The sequence below is a fragment of the Acipenser ruthenus genome, chromosome 47 (assembly GCF_902713425.1).
Source record: "Acipenser ruthenus chromosome 47, fAciRut3.2 maternal haplotype, whole genome shotgun sequence".
Classification (NCBI taxonomy): Eukaryota; Metazoa; Chordata; class Actinopteri; order Acipenseriformes; family Acipenseridae; genus Acipenser; species Acipenser ruthenus.
The window spans coordinates 7,105,271-7,127,339 of NC_081235.1; the positions used below are offsets into that span (position 1 = coordinate 7,105,271).

A 22,069-nucleotide genomic window follows, 5' to 3' on the forward strand; every position below is an offset into this window, starting at 1 on the left:
TGCTGTTGAACAGACATGAAGAGGAAATATCCAGGGTATCACATTTCACTTCACAGATAATGATTTATTAAACCTGTGATACAGAGGTGTCCTGTAAACACACATCTGACTTTTATACTTCCTAAATTATTATTTATCCAAGGAGACTTAAAGGTATTACAGGGCAGTACAGAGTTACAATGCAATATTCATATTTAAATACAGTATTTTTTACAGTAAGTGCAATAATGCTAATAGAATATAATATGAAATAGGATGCAACCAATTAGGATTACAACAAGTTTATAAGTACAATGACACAGTGGTGCAATAACACATTAGCTGAGGATCAGGTGTAAGTGTGAGCATTCATTAAACTTGAATGAATTCAGGTTCCCTTGCATGCCTTTTGAATGCCAAAAGAAGAGTTCTGGCATCCATTTGAAATCCAGTATGGATAATTTCTTTTTTTTAAATAGTGGCTTTTCTGTTTAAAAAAAGGCTTTGGCATGCTTTAACTATAACTATTACAAAAAGTTTCGCTATGGCATATTGTGTTACACAATTGGATTGGATTAAATGATTTAGGATAAATGTTTCAGATTTAAAATGTGATTGCAACAGCGAAGGATTTGCTGACTCATAAATCCTGTCGAATGCATGTAAACACTGTTAGACAATCTCAATTGTCTTCCTTTCCAAGTATCTGGAAGCCATGTGGGGTGTCCTGGCATAACCACACTTTAATTCATTATACCGTTCCTCTGATCAGCTCAGCTAACTACAAGCACCAACTGGAGAGACAAGTGTGGGGTTTGATGGCTGTAAACCTTACCAGGTGTCCTCTGAAAATACAGGGTCCTCCCTGGGTGTTGTTGAAATAATGCCTGATCTTCGGCACCTGTGCTTTTCAGAGCAACAACATTGAGATCAGCTATTTTATGCACCTCAATTAATAGGTGGGTTGGAAACTCTGCTGGGGTTCCAGTAGCTGGTGCACAGAAATGGGATTTCTATAGTTTGACAGAATACATTGGCTTCAGCAGAGTCAAAGTAAAGTCTGGAAAACAAGCAGAATGGCAAGAGGCTTGAGGTGAGAAAATGTTTCTTTAATCATCCGATTCACTGCTTGTTTCCATTACAGTAGGTGTGTGTGCCTGTTATATGTAGAACTGTCTCTAGGAAAAGGGTTACATTGTGTTCTCTAGATAATGGTTTAATCTGATTTCAAGGTCATTGACTTTGCTCAGCTCTAGGAAACTGAGGGGCCGTTACTTTGCTCTGCATTCCAGTTAGCATTGCTGTCGTTTCTATAGACTACACTCATAGGATTAAGAGAAAATCCTTTGACCACGATTGCAAACAGCAATACTTTATTATTATTGAAATTCCAGCACCTGCCAACACAGCCTAAAACTAAAACATTAAAAAACTTTCTGAAGCACAGGATCATCTCAAAAGTGCTGAACAAGGTTCTGTTCTGCATTAGTAACTTAGGTGAAGCTCGGGGGCCCCAAACACAAACAATACCACTGCAATCCAGACACATTAACAAAATAATTCCAGGGCATTTTACCCATCACTGGCAATTCATTGGTCTGACATTTCAGCACACATTGTAAAAGGTTTTTTGTAGCGATTCACTTTGAAGGTGAGCTAAAGAGAGGATGAGTTGGAGTCTGAGTGTGTGTGTTGGAGTGCACTTCATATAAAAGCTGCAGATTGATGGGAATTTGTATTGGGGAAGGTTTACCAGAACGATGGTCAGCTCCATGTCCTGTAAGCAGCAGTGTGAGGTTTTCTTTTAAGTTCACTCATACAGTGAATGGAAAGTCCTCTGTGTGCTTGTTTACTGTAGCATGAAGAACAGGCACTTCACAGCACATGGAACTTCATCACGTGCCTCCTTTCCAAGAACTGGCTGTTTGCATGCTCCTTTACAATCCGTTAACAACTATGCCTTTTTAAAATGGTTATGTTGCAAGAAATCTCATATATATTACACTATAATAAAACTTTATTAAAGCTTAATAACCATGGTACCATAATTCTTGCAGATTTGCAAACAGTTGCATAGTAAAACCAAAACAAACAAACTTTTTTTGGCACAACTTTATTTTATAAACAGCTCCAATAAATACAATTTGCGTAGAACATCTAAGCTAGCAGATACATTCACAGAAGAGTTTTACTGCCAGTTGCTGTTTTTTATATATGGATTAAATAGCATGAAAAAAGCAACCTACAGGACTGAATGCAACAACGATGGAACAGTCAAGACTCTGCAGCTCTCCCACAAAAGTTATTTCATCGTTGCCCAAGCGCTTCTGCAGAGTAAGTACTGAACTGCCACACACGAATGCTTGTTCCACAATCAGTGAACTTCCATACAGTTGAATAAACAATTGTTTAGAATTGCAAACCTGTACACAAACCAAGCAACATGAAATACTGCAGCAACACCCATTAGAGTACAGTGAACAACCCTCACAAATAAAACATTAGAAAGAATATATATATATGAATATACATTGCAGAACACAGTCTTCTTACAGGTATCTATCACGGATGACCATTTGTTTCTTTATCGAAGACAGTTTTTTTTTTTACGTAGCAAACAGACGTCAAGATTAGGAAGACTGCAGCACACTGTACACCGGCGATCACATTCAAGCGCTTTTAGCAAACCGACGAGAGGTCTACTGGTAGAACTCTTCAAACCTAGCCAACATAATGGAAGTTACTGTAATCTGGTTTCAGGAACCTGCCACCCTGCCCCTGCATCCAAACACAAAATACAGAAGAAGCATGAACATCTACTGTCAACCCCTCACCTTATTCAGCTTCAGCACAGGCATCTACAATTTCATCTTGTGAACCCGATTTGTTCTAAATCAGGTTTGTATTGTGCAATTTGTGCCAAAGTGCTTCTGTCAAACACTCTACTGTGCATTATTGCAAGTGCTTTAATACAGTACCATGTGTATCAAGTTATTAAAACAACAACACTGTTACAAACAAGTTTTTTGGTTGTTTTTATGCAACAGCCTAACCCTCAAGGCGTGCAGCATATCCCTTCCTTGTTCACGCCAGGTTTTGCTCTGGTCAGCACATGTTTTATATTGCTCTGTCTATTTTGACCCTTTCTGTGCCTTAATGAGTGACATGGGGAAAAGCATACAAAAATAAAAGAAAAAAGCCAAGCATTATAGCTCTGGAAAATATAGGTAGGCTTGGCAAAACTAGCAAATATATACAGCCTATTACACAAATATATACATTAAATAAATTCATTTCAAAGTCTCTTTGAGATGCACGATAGCCTACGCACTTTCAAGTTCCCTTTTTTACATTCTTTGACTCTTGGTAAAGCCTTGTATGTTGAACATCTTTTGAAGAAAGAGGATTTTAATCAAACTGGATTGGAGAGATTGTTTTCAATACATGGATCTCCCATGTAAAAGATAAAACACACCAGACAGGAAGTCTCACAATTTACAGGGAGCTTTTTAAAGCTATAAATGTTGGGCCCTCCGATCTCACAGGAAAAACTTGTCTTGTGGTTAAAGAGTATTTTCTAAAAACACACTTTAGTGGATTAATTTATGGACTTTGTCCGTACATTTATATAAAAAAAAAAAAAAAGTTTGTGCATGCATGTTTCAGTTAGTAATAAAATAGTGCTTTTAGTATTTAATAAATGTTTTTGTGAAAGTTAAAATTACTTGGTTAAAAACATCTTAACTCCATGCCCTGTGAATATGTATATGCATATTTAAAATCCAACTCAATCCAGTTTAAATAGGAGACCAATTTAATTTCAGTTTTTACATATCAGGAGCTCCAGTAAAATGTAAAGAAACTACATTGGTGAGGCAAGTGCTAAATATGACCCAGTAAAGCAAATTAAAATAGTAGAAACTGAAATGGAGAGATCCCTGTAAAAATGAGTATTGTCATAACGCTGAACACCTTATTGAAATGCTCGACAGCTTTATACTGAGCTTACAAATAACCACGACAACAGTCGTTGTCCAAAATATAGCTTCCAGTTCTTGCTTCCATTTATTTATTTAATAATCCATATCATCGCAATATTGCTTTTTCATTCTTTGCATCGTATTCAATTGGAGTTCATCCAGCGCTTAGCATGTCTTTTGCGTTCGTGATGCCTAGAAAAAAAAACATTACAAAATTATATTTATATATATATATATATATATATATATATATATATATATATATATATATATATATATATATATATATATAATAAGAACTTCAGTGGTTTTAGGGAACTTTGCATGTCTTGAAATACACATTTTAATAAACTGCATTGGGGAACCAATGTCTCACTCCCTTCTCATTTCTTTAATGGCCGAGACATTGGGGTAGAATATTGTCCAGTGACCTACCTTGCATGCCTCTTGCGAACCTGGTCTTCTTTAGATTTCACAAAGATAGAAACGTCCCCTCCTCTCTTCAGATCTGCAAACTCACCATCTTTGGCACTGAACACCACCCTTCATGAAAAAAAAAAAACAGAACCAGACTGTCACATATGCAACACACATAGAACATCCTCCACTAAATTTACACAAAGTGTCCCAGGTATTTTCGGTAGCGTATCAATTCTCAGCTGGGAAATTGGTTGTACGTACTTTTCTTGCGTTTCTCCCGCCTTCACTCTGAGCTTGCGGATCTTGAAGTCGTTGCTTCCCCACCAGTCGGACCAGCCGAAGTAGGAATCCTTCTCCCATTTCATCTTCACCATGAGAAGGTCTCCAATGTCCACATCGGTGGTCACCAGGAACGAGATGGTTTTGTTGGTTGACATGTCAGGTCTGCAAAAAAAAAAATTAAATAAATATATATAAATAGCTTCTTGTTCACCTTTTTCATATGATGATTTAAATGGGAGTTCTAGCCACTGAGAAACTATTTCACAGAATGTTTCCAATGAAGCTCAGAAGCTCTCATGTCCTCTAAAGCCAGCAGTGCAAGTTTTATATTATCTCAGGTGATCTTGTTATATAATAAAGTCGCTGATAGTATTGTTTATAGTCTTGCAAATTCAGTCCCTCTTATTACAATCACAGAATCAAAATACCTGCACTTAAGGTTGAAAATTATGAGAAAAATAACTTAAAGCAGTCAGCAGAAACAAGATAGGAAGATTACTTAAATTACTTACATGGAGAGGGCAATGTCCTGGACTTCATTATGTGTCCCATACAGAGACAACAGGATTGGCTGATCTGTGAAGGAGATGTTTATCCTGTTGAAGAAATGCACCTTGATCTGAAAGTGGAAAACTGTATGGAGAGACGAGGGGAAAGAACCCACGTAAGAACCCATATCAACAACTGTATCTCATCCTTAACCTATATATTCTGCTATTTTCTGAAATAGTATACCAGAAACCACCTGATCACAGCACGGTCACATCTTTATAAAGCCTAGAGCAGTTAACTGTCTAACTGGACTCTTTTGGCAGTAAAAAATAAAATGGATAGACACACAGAAGTATGAAAGTGGTGTATTGGGATCAGTATGCCAGACTGCCACTGCAACTGGGAATACCTTCACATTATGGGCTGCACTGGCAAAGCAATACTGGGAATGTGAAGGGAAAGTGGGTTTTGATTTCCTGTGCCATTATTCCTGGTTCACCATCCGACAAACGCTTGCAGACAAAACGTCCATCTCCGAAAGCCTCTTGAACTCAGGGTCGCGGTGCGATCTTCTCCCTGGCTCACCTTTGTAAGGCATCACCTCCCTGGTCTTCAGATACATCCTGGCGCTCCTCTTGTTTCTCACTTTGTTGACGTCGTAGCCCAGGGTGTTGCAGCGGTTCTTGCGGCAGCTCAGGCAGAGCCCCTTGTCGAAGGCTTCCTTGGTGTTGCAGCGGTATGCCATGCTCGGCTTCTCCTCGTTCAACAGCGAATCAATGAACAGGTGGATGGAGCGTTCATGGGAGCATTTCACGATCTGGTCCATATCTACAAATAAAAGGGAAAAAACACAAAGTGGAATTTGGTACACAGAGTCAAAGACTGTCAAAACTAGAAAAAGGGCTCAGTTGCAGACCATATTTTTCAGCCACCCGTAGCTCAAAAAACTACAAGGTGTATAGAACACACCGTTCAGTATAGGGCAGCAGTGTGGAGTAGTGGTTAGGGCTCTGGACTCTTGACCGGAGGGTTGTGGGTTCAATCCCAGATGGGGGACACTGCTGCTGTACCCTTGAGCAAGGTACTTTACCTAGATTGCTCCAGTAAAAACCCAACTGTATAAATGGGTAACTGTATGTAAAAATAATGTGATATCTTGTAACAATTGTAAGTCGCCCTGAATAAGGGTGTCTGCTAAGAAATACATAATAATAATAATAGAATAGGAAATGGCAATGATTAGTGCAATGAAAATGTGATGTGTGGTACTAGTCAATAGCTAAGCATGGCATCAGGGTGATGTACTGTATATTGCAACTATTCGGTCAATATATTATACACGGCCAACCACGTGAATACTGAAGGCTGCGATTGGTCAAAACGAGTGTCACATTTAATTATTAACCACTTGTTTCACAGACCCCAATGAGCAATAATCTCCTGGACTACCTCGCATTATTTCGTTGGCTACAATCACCTAAAAAAAAATACCTGCAAATCCATTGGCAGCAATCATGAGCATGGCTTTGTGCAGATCACAGCCTGGCTGGAAGACCCCCCCATTGGGGTAGATATCAACGTGGCCCACTGGCTTCTGGATACCAATGCTCCGGTCGGGGGAGCCCCTGGTGTAGGTGTGCAGCACATCCACAAAGTTAGCATCGTCCGGGGACAGTCGCCGCTGCTCCTCCGCGTACTCAAACGTGGGGCCGGCCGGATCGAGGCCTGAAACAAACAACAAGTTAGATGCCTGTGTCCAACTGGAACCATCTGCATTGCCGAGACCAGCAACGGTGCGATTTCAAATGGTTTACTGTCAACACCTCGTGACGTCTCACCTGTGATTCGGTTGACCTTGTTGTTTGTGAGACTGCCGGCAATGCCAGCAACGTGAGCTCCGAGACTATACCCGAGCAGATGAAACATCTCCAAAGGGTAGTTTATTTGACTCTGAAATTAGAAAACACACTTTATAATAACAATTAGGTGGGGTGGGGGAGTGTACATTTTTCAACCTCAATGATCTTACACTGTAGGAATTTCCAGATTTAGTCTGAAGTTCCCTCTCTAGTCTACCTTCAGAAACAATTTCTTTAATATTTGTTGAAAATAGCTTGACACAGTAATGTACAATGATAATAAATATAAACAAAAATCAGCCAAAACCCAGAAATCCATTCATCTCCACCCCAAAGCAAGATCGCTGCTCCTCACAAAGTTGTACAGGTAGCCCAACTTCAGAATTTTCTTCCAACCAGTACATATAGCCAATTTCAAAAGACCCCAGTTAACAACAATCTTGTACTGCCCAATTAAGGTCTGCGAGTTTAAAAGCCATGATTTCCACTTGCCTCCATCCAGTCCACGAACTTGGCCACATCTTGCCCCACTAGCTCGGTGTACGCAGCAGAGGTGGGGTAGTGCTGCTGCGCTCGGTGCAGCCAGTCCACCACGATCACGTTGGAGTGGGGCTCTCTCTCGTACAGCGCTGCCACCAGCTTGGGGATCCAACTCTCAAACAGCCCAGTCACCTGGGGAGGGAACACACTCACTCAGAGAGGGCCAAGGATCACGCTACCCGCTATGGTGAGGAGGACCTGGCTCTGACTTCCTGTTCCAGCTTTAAATTCAACAATGTGGGGGGTGGGGTTCTGCTTACTATTGTAATGAAGTAGGAAACACTTTTTATTTTCCAATCCAAGTAAATGCTCCTTTTCTTTGTAAGGCTGGCAACGCTACGGCCAGACTTTCATTCACAGCCATGACATATTAGGAGACACTGGCTGGATAATTATTATTATTTTTATTATTATTTATTTCTTAGCAGACGCTCTTATCCAGGGCGACTTACAATTGTTACAAGATATCACATTATTGTTTATATACAATTACCCATTTATACAGTTGGGTTTTTACTGGAGCAATCTAGGTAAAGTACCTTGCTCAAGGATACAGCAGCAGTGTCCCCTACCAGGGATTGAACCCACGACCCTCCGGTCAGGAGTCCAAAGCCCTAACCACTACTCCACACTGCTGCCCTGAAACATCTGTTTGCATATTCCAGCCTTATTACAGCCTTTGAGTAATTGCAGACTCTGAACCTGCTATTTAAGCTGAGGCTGCATTTTTTGTTGAGCTAGTAACATAGAACCACATAAAATAAAATCAAACCGATTTAAGGGGAGCTGGCTAGTTCTAGCCCCTGCCCACACTCGCATACAAGCTGCCAAGTGGGATTCCTGCCATTAAAGAAAGCTGGGACCACTGTACAGTTCTATTAATGCTTGCAGCGAGCAGTTCTTGGAAAAAAGAAGCACCATAGCTGTTGATATTACACACAAGAGCTCCACTTTAAGCGTTCTTAGTTGGCACACGGATGAGATGTCAACAGTTATAATGTCGAACAGCTGTGGCAAGCTTTAGCCCCCCCGTGTAAAACAGTATGGCCCCTGTGTTAGCGCACTGGTGTGGTTGGTTCTACTGTATTATAACTTGCGTCATTTCACATACACCCGGTGTGCTTGTGTTTTCAATCAACGGCTTGTCGGATGTTAAAACGAGTTTGACTTTTTTTAAGTAATGGGGTGTTCAGGACACCTCTCTTCTGCCCGTTTTGAAGTCTGAACAGAGCGGGTCATAAAAGCCTCGCTATAAAGACTCCACCCGATATATACAACTCTAGACAAGGCTGCATTGTTTTGTAGTTTATTGTAATTGAATCCAGGCTTGTGTCTATGCAAGCCAGTTTTGATGTGATGTCGTGACTTATGTTTTTTTTTATTTTTTTTTTTAAATAATCTCCTTTAGAATCATCGCTACTGTTCTATAAGCCGCAACAGCAAACAAAAAATAAAACAAGAAAAAAGGGGGAATCCCTTCGTTTCGGTACGCTCACCGTCCACCCGTGGATGACCACGAAGGTCTTTATGGTCTGGTTGAATTTGCATTGCGCGATGGTCTCAGGTTGCCCCGGGACCAGGTAACAGGTGTCATCGTCAGGAACTTCAGGCGTGCGCAGAGAGAACTTGGATTCGATGCTGCTGTAGTCTACAACCCACTCCGTGCTGTTTGCTGTAAAGGAATTCACAGGGGTTGGTACGCTTCATTGCAATGCACTACACAACTAGCGTCGATTCTGACCTCCTTCATTTCAGTAATATGTATATTTGAATCTGTATGTTGTTTCTCAAAAGCAATCGGGAACCAGCACTGGACTGCCACTCTTATAAATATATGGAATCGGTCATTTTTTTTCGTGTTTAGTGACAAGACCTGGAAGTAAATTCTACAAACTTTCACAGCGCTTTGTGCTGCTGCATTATTACCAGATTTAATGCATGCTGGTTTGAACTCCTGTGGAGTTAACTAAATGTATGGTTTGTATGGCTGCGACTTGATACTGAATTGCATTAAACTGGCCTGGCCGACAGCTTCTATAAATCCCCACCTCATTCTTTATATATCAGCACGCACGAACAATGCCGTTACTGACTGTAGCTTAAACACTGCAACTGCGTCGGTATAAAAATAACCGCTTTACAAATGTACTATCTGCGTCTCAAAAACAGCAATTACTGTACATAAAGCACGTGGTTGCAGAAGCGCATACCCGTTCTCTTCTGTGTTCGTGACAGACCTGTATTCGAGCCCTGGGTCTGGTATACTCATAGCCACGACTGTAAGACCTGGCGGTTTATGGAAATCAATTATTTCAAAACAGCAACTTCAAACGGTACAGCACTGCCCTCAGGTGGTCACAAAAAAACGAGCTCTTAATTAAAACCTAAAAAAAAGTAGTCTATTTTCAACAATAACTTATCCGCTAACGGTCGCCGATCAAGGTTGCCTGTAATAAATAAATGCAACACTTGTTTTCTAATAAAATAATTTTTAAGATCAATAATAGTCTTAGAACGCAATGGTGTTCATTTGAGCTGGAATAGTGAACAACCAAGAAGCAGACATTTTATTTATGCTACAAAAATATCATATTTAAACTAATACACGGGGGCGATTTAAAGCAATGCTTTGCAACAAAATGTAACAGAACAGAGCTAAGTACTTGACGAGTATGTAATGCAAGTTACAACACAGAAACATGAGCAACGTGTAACTATTACTGTAGCCCTTTAGAATTTCCCACATGAAATACTCCGTTCAGCAGTCACTGGTCTTTAAACAGAGAGAACGCGAAGCCACCTTTTCAGTGCCTAGGAACCAGGTTCCAGGAGACCTCGCTTGAGGCAGCTTTTCTGTATCCAGTCCCAAGTTTCCCGTGGTATGCTATGCAGTCTCCTGAAATCAAGTTCCAAGCCACAAAGCGGCTTCGAGTTCCTTACAAACTCCGCTTTGAAATCCGCTCATTTGAAACTCTCCAATATAATATATGCTTATAATTGTGCCCTACATATATATGTTACTCTTATAATTGTTATTCATTAAAATCTCAGTTTCATGGGCGTTTTTCTGCGCTCAGACAAAAAACAAAACACTTGAGTCTTGGAGCGCCAGTCTTCAACCCTGACTCGTTCAGTAACCCAGCCGTTTGAGGTTACTCTCGGTCATAACTTTAGCATACCAAATCCATGAAACTAACTTGCTACTTTTTTGGCCAAGAAAAATTTTAACAGTCCAAAAAAAAAAAAGAGAGAAAGAAAAGCAATTCTGGGTTTGTTTTTCCAAAATAAAAAAAAAATTAAAAAGTTTGAAAAATCGTAACACAAATGCACTTACTTAAAAAGGTTGCTTCAGTTGTAGTATTTGAAAGACTTGCGCACGTTTTTAACAAGTATATCAATACAATCGCCAATAAAGCATTTTTTTCTCTTCCCATATTCGTTAGAAAAATCCAGGAAAAATAGACTATTGGTTTTGCAGTATTCCAACCTAACTGTTACACTAATAATAATGCTGCTGCTGCTGCTGCTGCTGCTGCTGCTGAACCTGCGCTGTATCCTTTAATCACAGACACCCTCCCTTCCACTTTCTATATTCTGAGTGCCACACAGGCTGTCCCAAACCTTTTATGTTTGTGCTGAGCCATATGCAAATTGTTCGAATGCCATTGGTTGCAATCCCCCGAAGGCGTGGCCGCTTAATTTGATAAAGGTGATGCATTAGCGCAAGTTCGGATATCATATTGTAATGGTGCGCGTTTTTAATTGACTATATAAATACAAATAGCATAGCACACAAAACAAATCTATAAACAGACCTGTGTATTATTAGTCCAAACTGCACTAAACGCCAAGTTCGTGAAGAACTAAAAAAAAAAAAGTCAAGCGTTTTATTTTTTAAAGGTAAGATGCATTTGACAGCATTGGAAACCGACACAAGCACCACAGCTGTATATACATGGGAAAATCAAATTCCATTAATAAAAATTGTTTTTAAAACTTCACTATAATCATCTTTAATTTCATTCATACCAAAAATGGAGCCTGGTGCTTTACTTTAGTGACATCGCTGACATCATTAACGTGGATTTTAAACTGGTTTAGTTAAACTGGGTTAACGCCGTGGTTTAACCCACATTTCATTGGTCTGATCCCGGCATTAAGCAGGTGGTAAAAAAAAAGAAGAAAAAAAGTTTAGCCTATACACAACAAACCTGGAAATGTTTTATAACATCTGTATTTCCGTTAAGTGCTGTGCTTGTAATAGGAAGTGCTTTGTTTGATCTGTTTACCGCGCAGTCGGCACTCTGCACATGCTGTAAGTGCTCTGTTCTCAAGCCTGTTCTTGGCCCCATTGCATGACACTATTTATACATTTAAACTTGTTCACCCAGTCCACGTGTTTGTAATTTGTATGTATTTCTGTACTCTATTAAATGACGTGTGGGCTGGTATTGCTTTTAAGTAGGCTGCCAACTGAAATCGAATTTTATCATTTACACACCAGTTATGGACAGATAATCCTGTATTAGGTTTGCGTGAGTGTGTGTGTGTGTGTGTGTGTGTGTGAGTGTGTGTGTGTGTGTGTGTGTGTGTGTGTGTTTGTGTGTGTGTGAGTGTGTTTTTTTTTTTAATGAAATATGAGATTAAATTAAGCTACTGTTATTATCCACATAATAAAGCCATGCTATCACACAACCACAGGCGATTTTACACCTAGATCGACTCGCTCTGTAACCTATAGGTTTTATATTTTGAGTATATGAACTGGATTTTAGATGGAAAACATTTTCGCAGTAGATCATTTTAAAAAGGTATTTATAACTTTATGTAGTCTTCTGACAACTAGTTATATATATATATATATATATATATATATATATATATATATATATATATATATATATATATATATATATATATATATCTGTAATAGTTGGCATAAGAAAATCGCACGTCTGGCTGGATTGCAGCTCATTATGAAAACAAATGGTTTCATTGTAACAATCTCCACCTACAGCACACACCAGTCCGGGCAATGCTTTTCCTGTTTCTACATTTCTACACTATTCTGCCTCCTAACGCAAAAAGCGGTTAAATTCTGGTATTCTCCCGCCCCTCAGAAGGTGGGCGGTGGGTGTGGAAGGAAACCACACTTTCTCATTGGCTGGGCGGTGCTGAATGTTAACCGCCACTGGCCAGCTGGGACGCAGAGGTTATCCGTTCAATCTGATTGAGAAACAACCCGCCAGTGCGTTATTGAATTAGAAAATATCTCATCCGATTTTGCAAGTATACCGCTTTTGGTTGCGATGCTGCAATAAACGTGTAATTATGTGTCCTTTTTCATTTTTATTAATAAAAGGCTAGTGTTTTGACAAATAAATCTGCAATACGCAGCGTGCCTTTTTTGTGATATGTATTCTGCAATATGTAAAAACTGCACCAGCTATGTTCAGTTACTTTTAAGAATAGGCTATGCAATTTGAGAGTTGAGGAATGGCCACATATCATGTGTTAGCCCTTATTAAAGTTTACCACAGTCTTTCTGTACAGTATTCGTGGAGTTTCCCCCATGCTTTTCCCAGGGTTATACCATGCATTAACTATAGTTTGCCTTGGTTTGTTTTTTTAATGTGCTTTACCATACCTCGTTATAATTTGCAATGCTTGTCTATGCTTTGCCATGCATTCAACATCAGTATTGCCAGATAAATAAGGTATTGTGAAAATGATTTGTTGTCTTTAAGAGTCTGTTTCCAAGAGTTAACAGGGAGGTCCTTGTGGCATCATTGGGATTATAAGATAACAGCCTGAGTTGAAGCCTTTACCAGCTGTCTGGGTTCTTCCTATGATTTAAACAGAGTGGTAAGGGTTAGAATCCACCATCTCCTGCCAATTCAAATGAATTAGAATAGAATTAGAATTTGAATTAGAATAGAGGGCTTTATCCAAAACCTGTCCCGCTGAGGCGCACTACAAACCTTTCACACTTTTTAATTTGCTGTGGAAATCATAATGACACAACTCTGGATCTTGGATATGGGAGTGCGCGGTAATGCAAACAGAAAAATGTGTGATGGGGGGGGGGGGGGGGGCTTAAACTGATGATTTCTCAAGAACGGAAAGGCACTGAGTTAGTCTGGGAACTCTTCATATCTATTGGACCCCAGGGCTCCACCCTGGCATTGTATAATTCCTTAGGCAGGATTTTGTTGGCGAGGCACTGAGTGTCCGAGACGTTGGCACTGGCTTGTGAAGCCTGTCAACTCAACACTGCCAGTCGATTGCGATATTAAAAGCCATTTCTCTGTCTGGGGGCTGACTGGCATGCGTTCTATTGCTGTGAGTCCAGCTGCGATGCGCAGAGGTCTACAATCCCATATCAGACACGAACGAGCAGAGAAGCACATTGACCAGTGTGACCGCAGACTGAGCTGCATGGGGTTCTGAGAGTCTGGTATGAGAGAAGAGGCAAGAAACCTGGCTGCCTGTGTCATTGCATCCTTATTCATATGCTCTCGCTACCTCTCGGGCTGTCTACCCATAATAAAGGAAGCATGGGTCTCCAGTGACCCCCTTATTCTCATAGCAAAGCGTAAAAATAGCATAGCGAAAGCATATCAAAACATTGTGGCAGACAATGTTAAACCATGGTGAATACATACTATAACCATTGCAGCGATCCCAATAGGAGCCGTGTTGGTGGGGCAGAGTGAGCGCGCTCACCCCACAGTGGCTTGTGTTGGTCCTGGTCTGTGTTTAGGTCACGCCCCCTGTTGGTAGCAGCTGCTGCTGCAGCGCATGCACTAGTCTCACACTAATATCAATATATAAAACATGTCACAGTTTATTTCCATGTCATTTGTAATAATTTACATCAATTAGCTGCCGATTATGTGTGCATGTGTCTATAGAAATGATTGACGATGACAGTGCTGTCAGTGTGAAATGTATAATGTTACACCCTCAGGAAACAGACAGACAGTTGTGTAGCTGCTCATTAATCATCTTAGTGCTCTGCGGTCACAACAGAGACAGAGAGGACAGATTAGAAGAACATTACCCTTGGGGGAGATTGGGTTAATATGCTGAAATATAACAAGGATTCATGTTATCCTGTATATTTTGTCTAAAATTTTAAAAATAAAATAAAAAAAAACACAGCAACATTACAGCCAATCAGATGGCTTCCTCGCATTCTAAACCACCAAAACTGACCAATCATAACTAGGATCAGAGATGACGCCCCCTTCCCCTCCCATTTTGCATCCTTGAGGACTGTTGCATGTATCTCTTTATTAAAGCCAGACACAATAATTGAATCACCACTTCCAGTAACAATCCTGCTCACATATGGAGTTGTTTGTGGGTCTGGAGGGTACTGCTGGTCAGGAGGGTTGGAGAAGATTTTTCTGTATATCTGGAAGGCCAGCTTATCCGATTGTGATGAAACTTTCTGTTAGACGTTATTGAGAGCATTAGATTCTATGCATGCGTCTGTCTGTGTCTCTATCATTTTTGCATATAGAAAGCCGCTTATTAAATCGAGTCGAAGCTTGGTATTCACGTGTGTTTTTTGACATGTGTCCATTGAGACTAGCACATTTATTCCATTTGTGATCAAACAAACATGTTCCGTCTCTGATGTCTTTGAAGATTGGTACATCCGCCCCAGCAAATGTTTTCTCAAAGTATAAGTGAGTTGTGAAGCAGGAATGTTGTGGCACCACATAATGATTCATTAAGAGAATGGTCCATTGTTCTGGTGGAGGAATTGTATGCTTGGCTATGTTTTGAAAAAGATACAAACACATTATAGATAATATTACCCACTCAAATGCAACATTAGTAACGATTAACATTATTGACTAAACTGAGAAATTCCTCATGGGAAATTCGAATTCAGATTTAAGCACCACATACACTAGCATTTCCCACAATCCACACAGCATGAACCCGTGGTTTAGGGGTTTCCCGTCAACCTTGGATCACAAACCGTCTGTCTTTGTTTTAAAACAATCCTGTCGTTTTTTTTCCTCCCTTACTTTAAGAATACAAGCTGCAACAGCTGGCGGTGGCATTTACCTACTTATTTCAAAGCCTTTTTTTGTCATTTCAGACTAAACATCTCATTACAAAAAAAGTCTACCAGACAAAAAGTCCATTAAGATAAACCTGCTGACAACTGCAGTTTCCAAAAGTTCCTTCTCGTATGGTTCAGTGAATTGAGCTGGGCTTGCAGGTATTATTATAAAGATGTTTGATTCTGTACGTCAACCATAAAACACTGATAAAGGGTCTAGTCAAAACGTTTGTCTGCTTGGCAAGTGTCTGAAGCCTTGGTGGCACAATGGACACACACCTCCAGGGACTGGCTTGAATCTGACCTCAGGACCTGCACCGTGTTTCCATCTGCACTGTGATACTGTGATCAAGTTTAAATCTGTAATAGCACTTGTCCTGTCCAAGGTTTGACCTCTGCCTTTGTGCATTATATACATTAGACCACTTCCTCCAAGCTATTTAGGGAGACAGATTTGTGCAAGTCTTCAACCCTAACTGTAGCACGCAGAGTCCAGCTGATATAATTCTGCTGATGCATGATGATCTGTGATTTCAAAACTGCTGCTGCACTCGTCCTATGGACAGGATGTTAATTTAATATAGAAATAAGATCATGTTACACAACAAGCGTGGAGAAATCTAGCATCGGATAACGTGTTCATATTCGATGCTGTGAGTGATTGGATTGATATCGGCTCTCATTTAGTTTGTGGGTTATGCGACCCGTCTGTCTCTGTATTATTTACATGCATGGTATGTCCTCTATATATTCAAGTCGCTGCTCATGATATATCAGGTATATAACATGACAACTACAATGTTAGGATATAAACTGTTTCAGACACAGAAGTCCTTCATGAGCTAAATTGCAGTGAACAATATTGAAAAGATAACGTGAGGCCCCATGACATCCAACAACATACAGACCTCGTGTACACCCTGGCACACAGAATGTACTGACAAAGCTTCCTGTGGATATGTGCAGCCATAAGGTTGGGAGGTAACCTCCTATTATTTTTCACTTCGTTGACATTTTTTTTTTCAAGCGCTTAAAGAAACAAGGCCCTGGCAGCTAATTCTAAGTCTTTTGAAGCGCCTGCGCTAACACTAACCTCTTGAGCATTGCCAGTGCTTCTGCCCCTGGAAACAGGAAGCTGCAAGCCTGTGTTGAATGGGACCCTTCTTTGTGCAGGTATGGGATTTGTCTCCTATAGCTTGTCAAATTAAAGGCAGGCTGCTTGTGTTTTATTAAGCCCTGCTAGAAAAGGTCCTTTCTCCCCCAGACAGAGAGTGGAATTCCAGCCCAATCATTCCATTGATTCTTGCCAGCTTGAATTACATGGTGGTTGGAATCTGTATCCCATATGGAAAACTGTGGCATGTCTTGTATAGGCCACTGTACACCAAAATGGAATTTTATCACACAGGGTCTCTGGGACTAACTGGGGTATGCAGAGACCATTGTTAACACAGGGGGGCTGACAAGTGATCATCGAGTGACTCCCCCCCCCATAGAAACCAGAATTCTATGGCACTGTTTGCATCCTCTCAGCTTTGCATGTTGGTGAATGGGGGTTAATTTACAGTGCAGTGTTCCTTTTGTGGCTCAGACAGTGGAGTTAGCCTTACAAGCAAATTGTACCCTCCGAGATTGTTTAGTGTTCAGTATATAGGATTGCTTTGTATTTTGGTGTTTAACCAGTACAGCAGCATTTCAATAGGATTCCTAATGGATCTGAAGAGGTCATGCTGTTTATTAGACTATGCTATACATCCACTGTAAATAAATCTCAAATACATTATCACTATTACCTTGAATAGCTCTCTTTCAACAATATGATTGCTATTGAGAATAACAGAGACTAGATTACTGTAGGATTCATCTTTCAGTATAAAACTCTGCTGTTCAATAAGCGCATCTTAAAGGATTTTTAAAAAGGATTCAAGCTATTTTTTCTTAAGGTGACGTCATTTTTTGTTTGTAAACAACAACGGGCTCCTGCTTCTGTCACTTTCTTACGCTTTTGGCACCAGCTGCTGTTCAATTAATGTCCAGACTCCGTCTAAACACGACAGACTTGAGTTCCCATCCAGCGCGCACGCTAGCATGCATTCCAAGCACTACCGCCAACCCAAACCGACAGCTGGACGACAGAGCTGGCCTCTGAAGTCTCCGAATTACAGGGTGCAGTTAACCACAGCTTATAGGGCTCCTTCAGCACCAGCTGTGACTCTGGCTTATACTGTAAACTAGAAGTGGCTGTTTGTCACGCCTTATCTAATCAAATTCAATGCTAATGTAGTGAGACTGCAGTGGCAACACAGCAGCCCTATGTTAGGGGCAGAGGTAGCGGAATACAATACAATACAAAGTCCTTGGTGACCTTGTGGTACCTGACGCATGTCCAGGCATTCGCACGGGTGCTGTGACCTCACTAAACAGGATATCACGTTCCCTGCGGTCCTACATCAAAAAATGCAAAAAGTACCCAAGCACAAACATGTTGTACTTTGCTATGTTTTCTGTAGTACAGTCTATGTCCCTAATAAGATAGCTTGTCCAGGCAGTACTATAAAGTGAGTGAGAGATTTATTTTCTGTGGCAATGCAAGCATTAAGCAATCTAATATCAATTTTGATTTTTTGCAGCCCAAACCCAGCAACCCTGCTTGCAATTTTGAGTCTTTTCCAGCCCGGGTATAAGATAATCTCTTATTTCTCATGCTAAATGTTTTTGTTAATCATGATTGCAAACACTTTATATTTGTATACAATACTGTTGTAATAGGTGACAATTATTTGACCATCTAATATGAAAAGAAAGTGGATTTAGCGAAATAAAGTATTTTGTTGGGATCAATGTATTATAGCTAGGATACTTTTTTTTTTTTTTTTTGCAAACTAAAATATTTTTTTACAGACAACATTTTGCATCAAAGTAACATAAAATCATTACCAGCGAGAACAGATTTTTTTAAAAAAAAAACGATTTAAATTATTCCAGCATGTCTGATGTGTCTTTAATTTCGAGAAGCTTTAAGAAGCACATCTTTGGGATGTCTTTTCCCTGAACAAAACCACAAAAAGAACTGAGAATACACCTCTGCAAGCTTATCCCTGAGCTCTTGAGAAATCCCAGCATGGCCAAGGAAAATAAAAACGCCAGGATGGAATTTCAGAAGCATGCCATTCTGCTGGATAACCTTCGAATGGGAAAATACTTTCTGAAAAATTGCTCTGAGGCAAGTAGAACGATGAAATCTAGTTCTATTACTCGATAGCCACTAGAGGGCGTAGTACTAATAATTCAAATACATCACTACTCTCTATAACTCATAAGAACACCAGGTGGCACTGTTGCTTAATTAATCTATTGCAAAATACCGTTCGGCTTTATTGAACCCTTCATTGATTAGTATCATATTCACAGCGTCTATGGACCACATTCACACAGCTATTACTCCAAATTGTCATTAGCACGTTTTTTTTTCTTCAGATAGCACCCAATAAAGTTACCAAGCCAGAAATAAACAGCTCATTTTAGTAAAGTAGCTAGTGCTTTATTCCTTTCAGACACTAATAACAATTTTGAGTAACTAGCTTTGAGAATCCCGCCTTATGTGTTGACACTTTTCTGTAGTTGTCATTCAAATCTGAAATACTGCAAAGTAAAAGAGGAATGTTTTCTCCAAACCTAAACAAATCCGTGATCCTACTGAGCTAGCTGCTCATCCACTGGATGATTAATGGGCTTTTAAAATATATATTAAGTGTTTTGTTTTCATTGTGTAATATGAACATGATATGGAATATCATAAAGGCCATTTTGTCAGTATGACCAATTATCCTCGGGTAGTTCAAAATGTATAAATAGCGCAGTATCCACGACTATAATAAAATAAAATGAAATAAGATCTACTGTAAAAGACAGCAATATGGTCTCAGGTGCATTTCTTTAATGTTTGGCATTGGTCCAGTGCTAGTTGCCCTCTGCCTTGTTTCTGAGCTTGTCTTGTTTGTATTGCTTTGGTCTCGTCGTTTTGTTCTCATTCATGCTTTCGGGTACTTGGTGTGTTTGGTTTGTTTTCTCATTCTGGCTACAGTATGAAGGTTTTTATTGGGCTGTCTCCAAGTCACGCTGCCTCTTCATTGTGCAGCTTTTTCATTCTCAGCTCAAATGGAGCTCTGAGGTGTATGTGTATACAGTGCTAAACTGCATGCACGTTTCTTTAAAGAGTTCAAGAACAGTGACCCTTACCCGCAGATATTTGCATGGCAGATAGGCTGACAGCTGGCTTTGTGGTTTAATCCTATCTGGAAACGCATACACCTATTGGCTTTAGCCCCCTGTAAACAAAAAATAAAATGAATAAACCCGCCACTAGAGGGCGACAGTCACAAAGTTGGCCGTAGATTGCAAGAAAATAAACCGTTGAGAACTTCTCAAAGTTCTGAACTCCTGAGTCACTTCTAATTTCACGATTTGAGCTGAGTTAGTCATTTGGGAAGATCTTGTGGGATTTTTTTTAACAATTACCAAGAAATGTTTAACGAACACAAAAATGTATTTATCAAAACACAGCCTTACCACATTGTTAAAATCAAAGACCCTGAAGTAGTTCATGATCTCATTTGACCTGGTAAACGTGGGGTGGAAGGGCCCTCCAGGACTGGGATTGGACCCCCCTGTGCTAGGGTTTATTCGGGGTGACACAGTGGTATTGGAATGGTATCACTGGGATTTGTCCAGTCCTGTCTGTACTGCTTCTTGTCTGGTCTGCACAGGGTTTGCTGGTTTGGGTTGGGCAGCAGCACACTTCACATGCATTCCAGAGGTTGCAAAGACAGACGAGACAGAGCCAAGAGAAAGAACCAGACTCCAGTTTTCCTTTTCTCCAGAAGTAACTTCACATTAGTCCCCAGCACACTTCTGTGATTCAGGCTACAGCTACCAAGTTGGTAACAATCACTTTTACTGTTAGATTACTGCGCACAAAGACACAAAGCATGGCTACGCTAAGCTGTTTTTGGAAGGCAAGCATAATAGCAACACCGAGGGGAATGAGTCATTTAAAGAGATAATGCCGAGACTTGGAATGAATCAATCTGGTGGCGCCTGCATCTCCAGTGGGACCGTGGGACGTTACTATGGGAGGCTGAGGTGCAAACGTTTCTTTATTCTAGAACGTTAATCCTAACTGGCCAGACCTGCAATGGCAACGCTCTTCATGCAGATCAAACCAGAATAACATATCTTTTATTCTGAATGCGAGTCTTTTAATTAGGCAAAATCTACTGTGTCTGTAAAATCAACCGTGTCTGTGCTTGGATCTCATTTGCATTAATGCTTCTTTAAAATATGTTTGCCTGTTATTCTCCCTTCGCCCCTGATCCATCCTGCTTTATCAACCCCCAAATCAAGGAAACAGGGATTGCCTGAAGGCCCTTTAAACAAACGTTACCATGGTAACGTTTCACAGATAAGATCAGCTTCTATATTCTTCTAGATGTTTAAATACTTAACAGTATATTACCATACCATTAACCCTAAATGAAAGCATCTGTTAATAGGCTGAACTGTGTTTTGCAGGCTAGTTTTTTTGCATGTCATCTTTTCTGAGGAGGAAATCGCAATTTGCATTTGCTCCCTTCTGGTACCAGTTTGCTTCATCTCTTTCCAGCACAGCCCCACAGCTGTTTTGCAGTTGACCCCACACATCCTGCCCTGTTTGCAGCCCTGCAGTATCGCTGTTTTCCCCGGAACTTGGTGCACAAACCTGGTTTACTCTTCAGCTTTCTGCCAAGCTGGTCTGCGTCAGGAAATGTAGATTTCTAGTATTCTAATTAATTCAGGGGTTCGTTTGTGCCGGATCCTACATCGGCTGCCTTTTCCGATAATTATACAGTTTTGTATAAAATTAAATTTCGTTCTTCATTTCTTTCTTGTGTGTGTCGGCTTACATATTGCACCGAGCTCAGGTAGGGTTAATGTGCTGTTTTTTTTGTGCAGTGGGAGAATGTGTTTCTGGCACCCACCTATACAGGTGTGGATGAATCAAGCCTAACGCAGTGCAAACAGGATGAGGTAACACCGCTGACATATACATGAAAACACCTCTTTCCAGAGAGCTAGGTGGAGCAGTGAGCTAATGCTGCAGTCACACCTGGAGGTCACAAGTTCTCTAGCTGGGGTGACACAGGATTGATGCATTTCACATAATCCACCCTGTAAGTCAGGCACTCTAGGCAGTGCCAGGCATTCTACATTACGATGTTCTTCGTTAAAGCAGCCGGCCACACCCCTTTGCACCGCACATCAGTATGATCTGAATTTGCTCCTCTTTGCTGACAGACATTCCACTCCTGCATGAAGCAGAACCAATACGAGGCCCTTACGGGAACGCCCGGTTGTACTGCTTTTGTTTTGCATGTAAAGAGAGAAGGCTGCATCAT

General features: G+C 40.4%; 1 protein-coding gene across 1 annotated transcript; it reads right to left on the reverse strand.

Annotated features, from left to right (window-relative positions):
* Window positions 1–3,589: 3,589 nt before the first annotated feature.
* LOC117963032 (lipoprotein lipase) lies at window positions 3,590–11,143 on the reverse strand. The gene is made up of 10 exons (XM_034912328.2): window positions 10,887–11,143; window positions 9,049–9,224; window positions 7,505–7,684; window positions 6,992–7,103; window positions 6,645–6,878; window positions 5,739–5,981; window positions 5,174–5,294; window positions 4,641–4,823; window positions 4,395–4,502; window positions 3,590–4,151 (listed from the first exon to the last, which is right to left on the reverse strand). Exons 1-10 carry the CDS (start codon window positions 10,984–10,986, stop codon window positions 4,103–4,105), a joined length of 1,506 nt encoding a protein of 501 aa, XP_034768219.2. The 5' UTR covers window positions 10,987–11,143; the 3' UTR covers window positions 3,590–4,102.
* Window positions 11,144–22,069: the final 10,926 nt, after the last annotated feature.

What these genes read in the sequence shown, in the direction of transcription:
- LOC117963032 (XM_034912328.2), bottom strand. Translation starts at nt 10,986, where the DNA reads ATGGGAAGAGAAAAAAATGCTTTATTGGCGATTGTATTGATATACTTG. An exon ending in AACTGAAGCAACCTTTTTAA is followed by an intron (nt 9,225 to 10,886) that starts GTAAGTGCATTT and finishes ATTCCTTTACAG; the next exon opens with CAAACAGCACGGAGTGGGTT. An exon ending in GTTCGCAAGAGGCATGCAAG is followed by an intron (nt 4,152 to 4,394) that starts GTAGGTCACTGG and finishes TTTTTTTTCTAG; the next exon opens with GCATCACGAACGCAAAAGAC.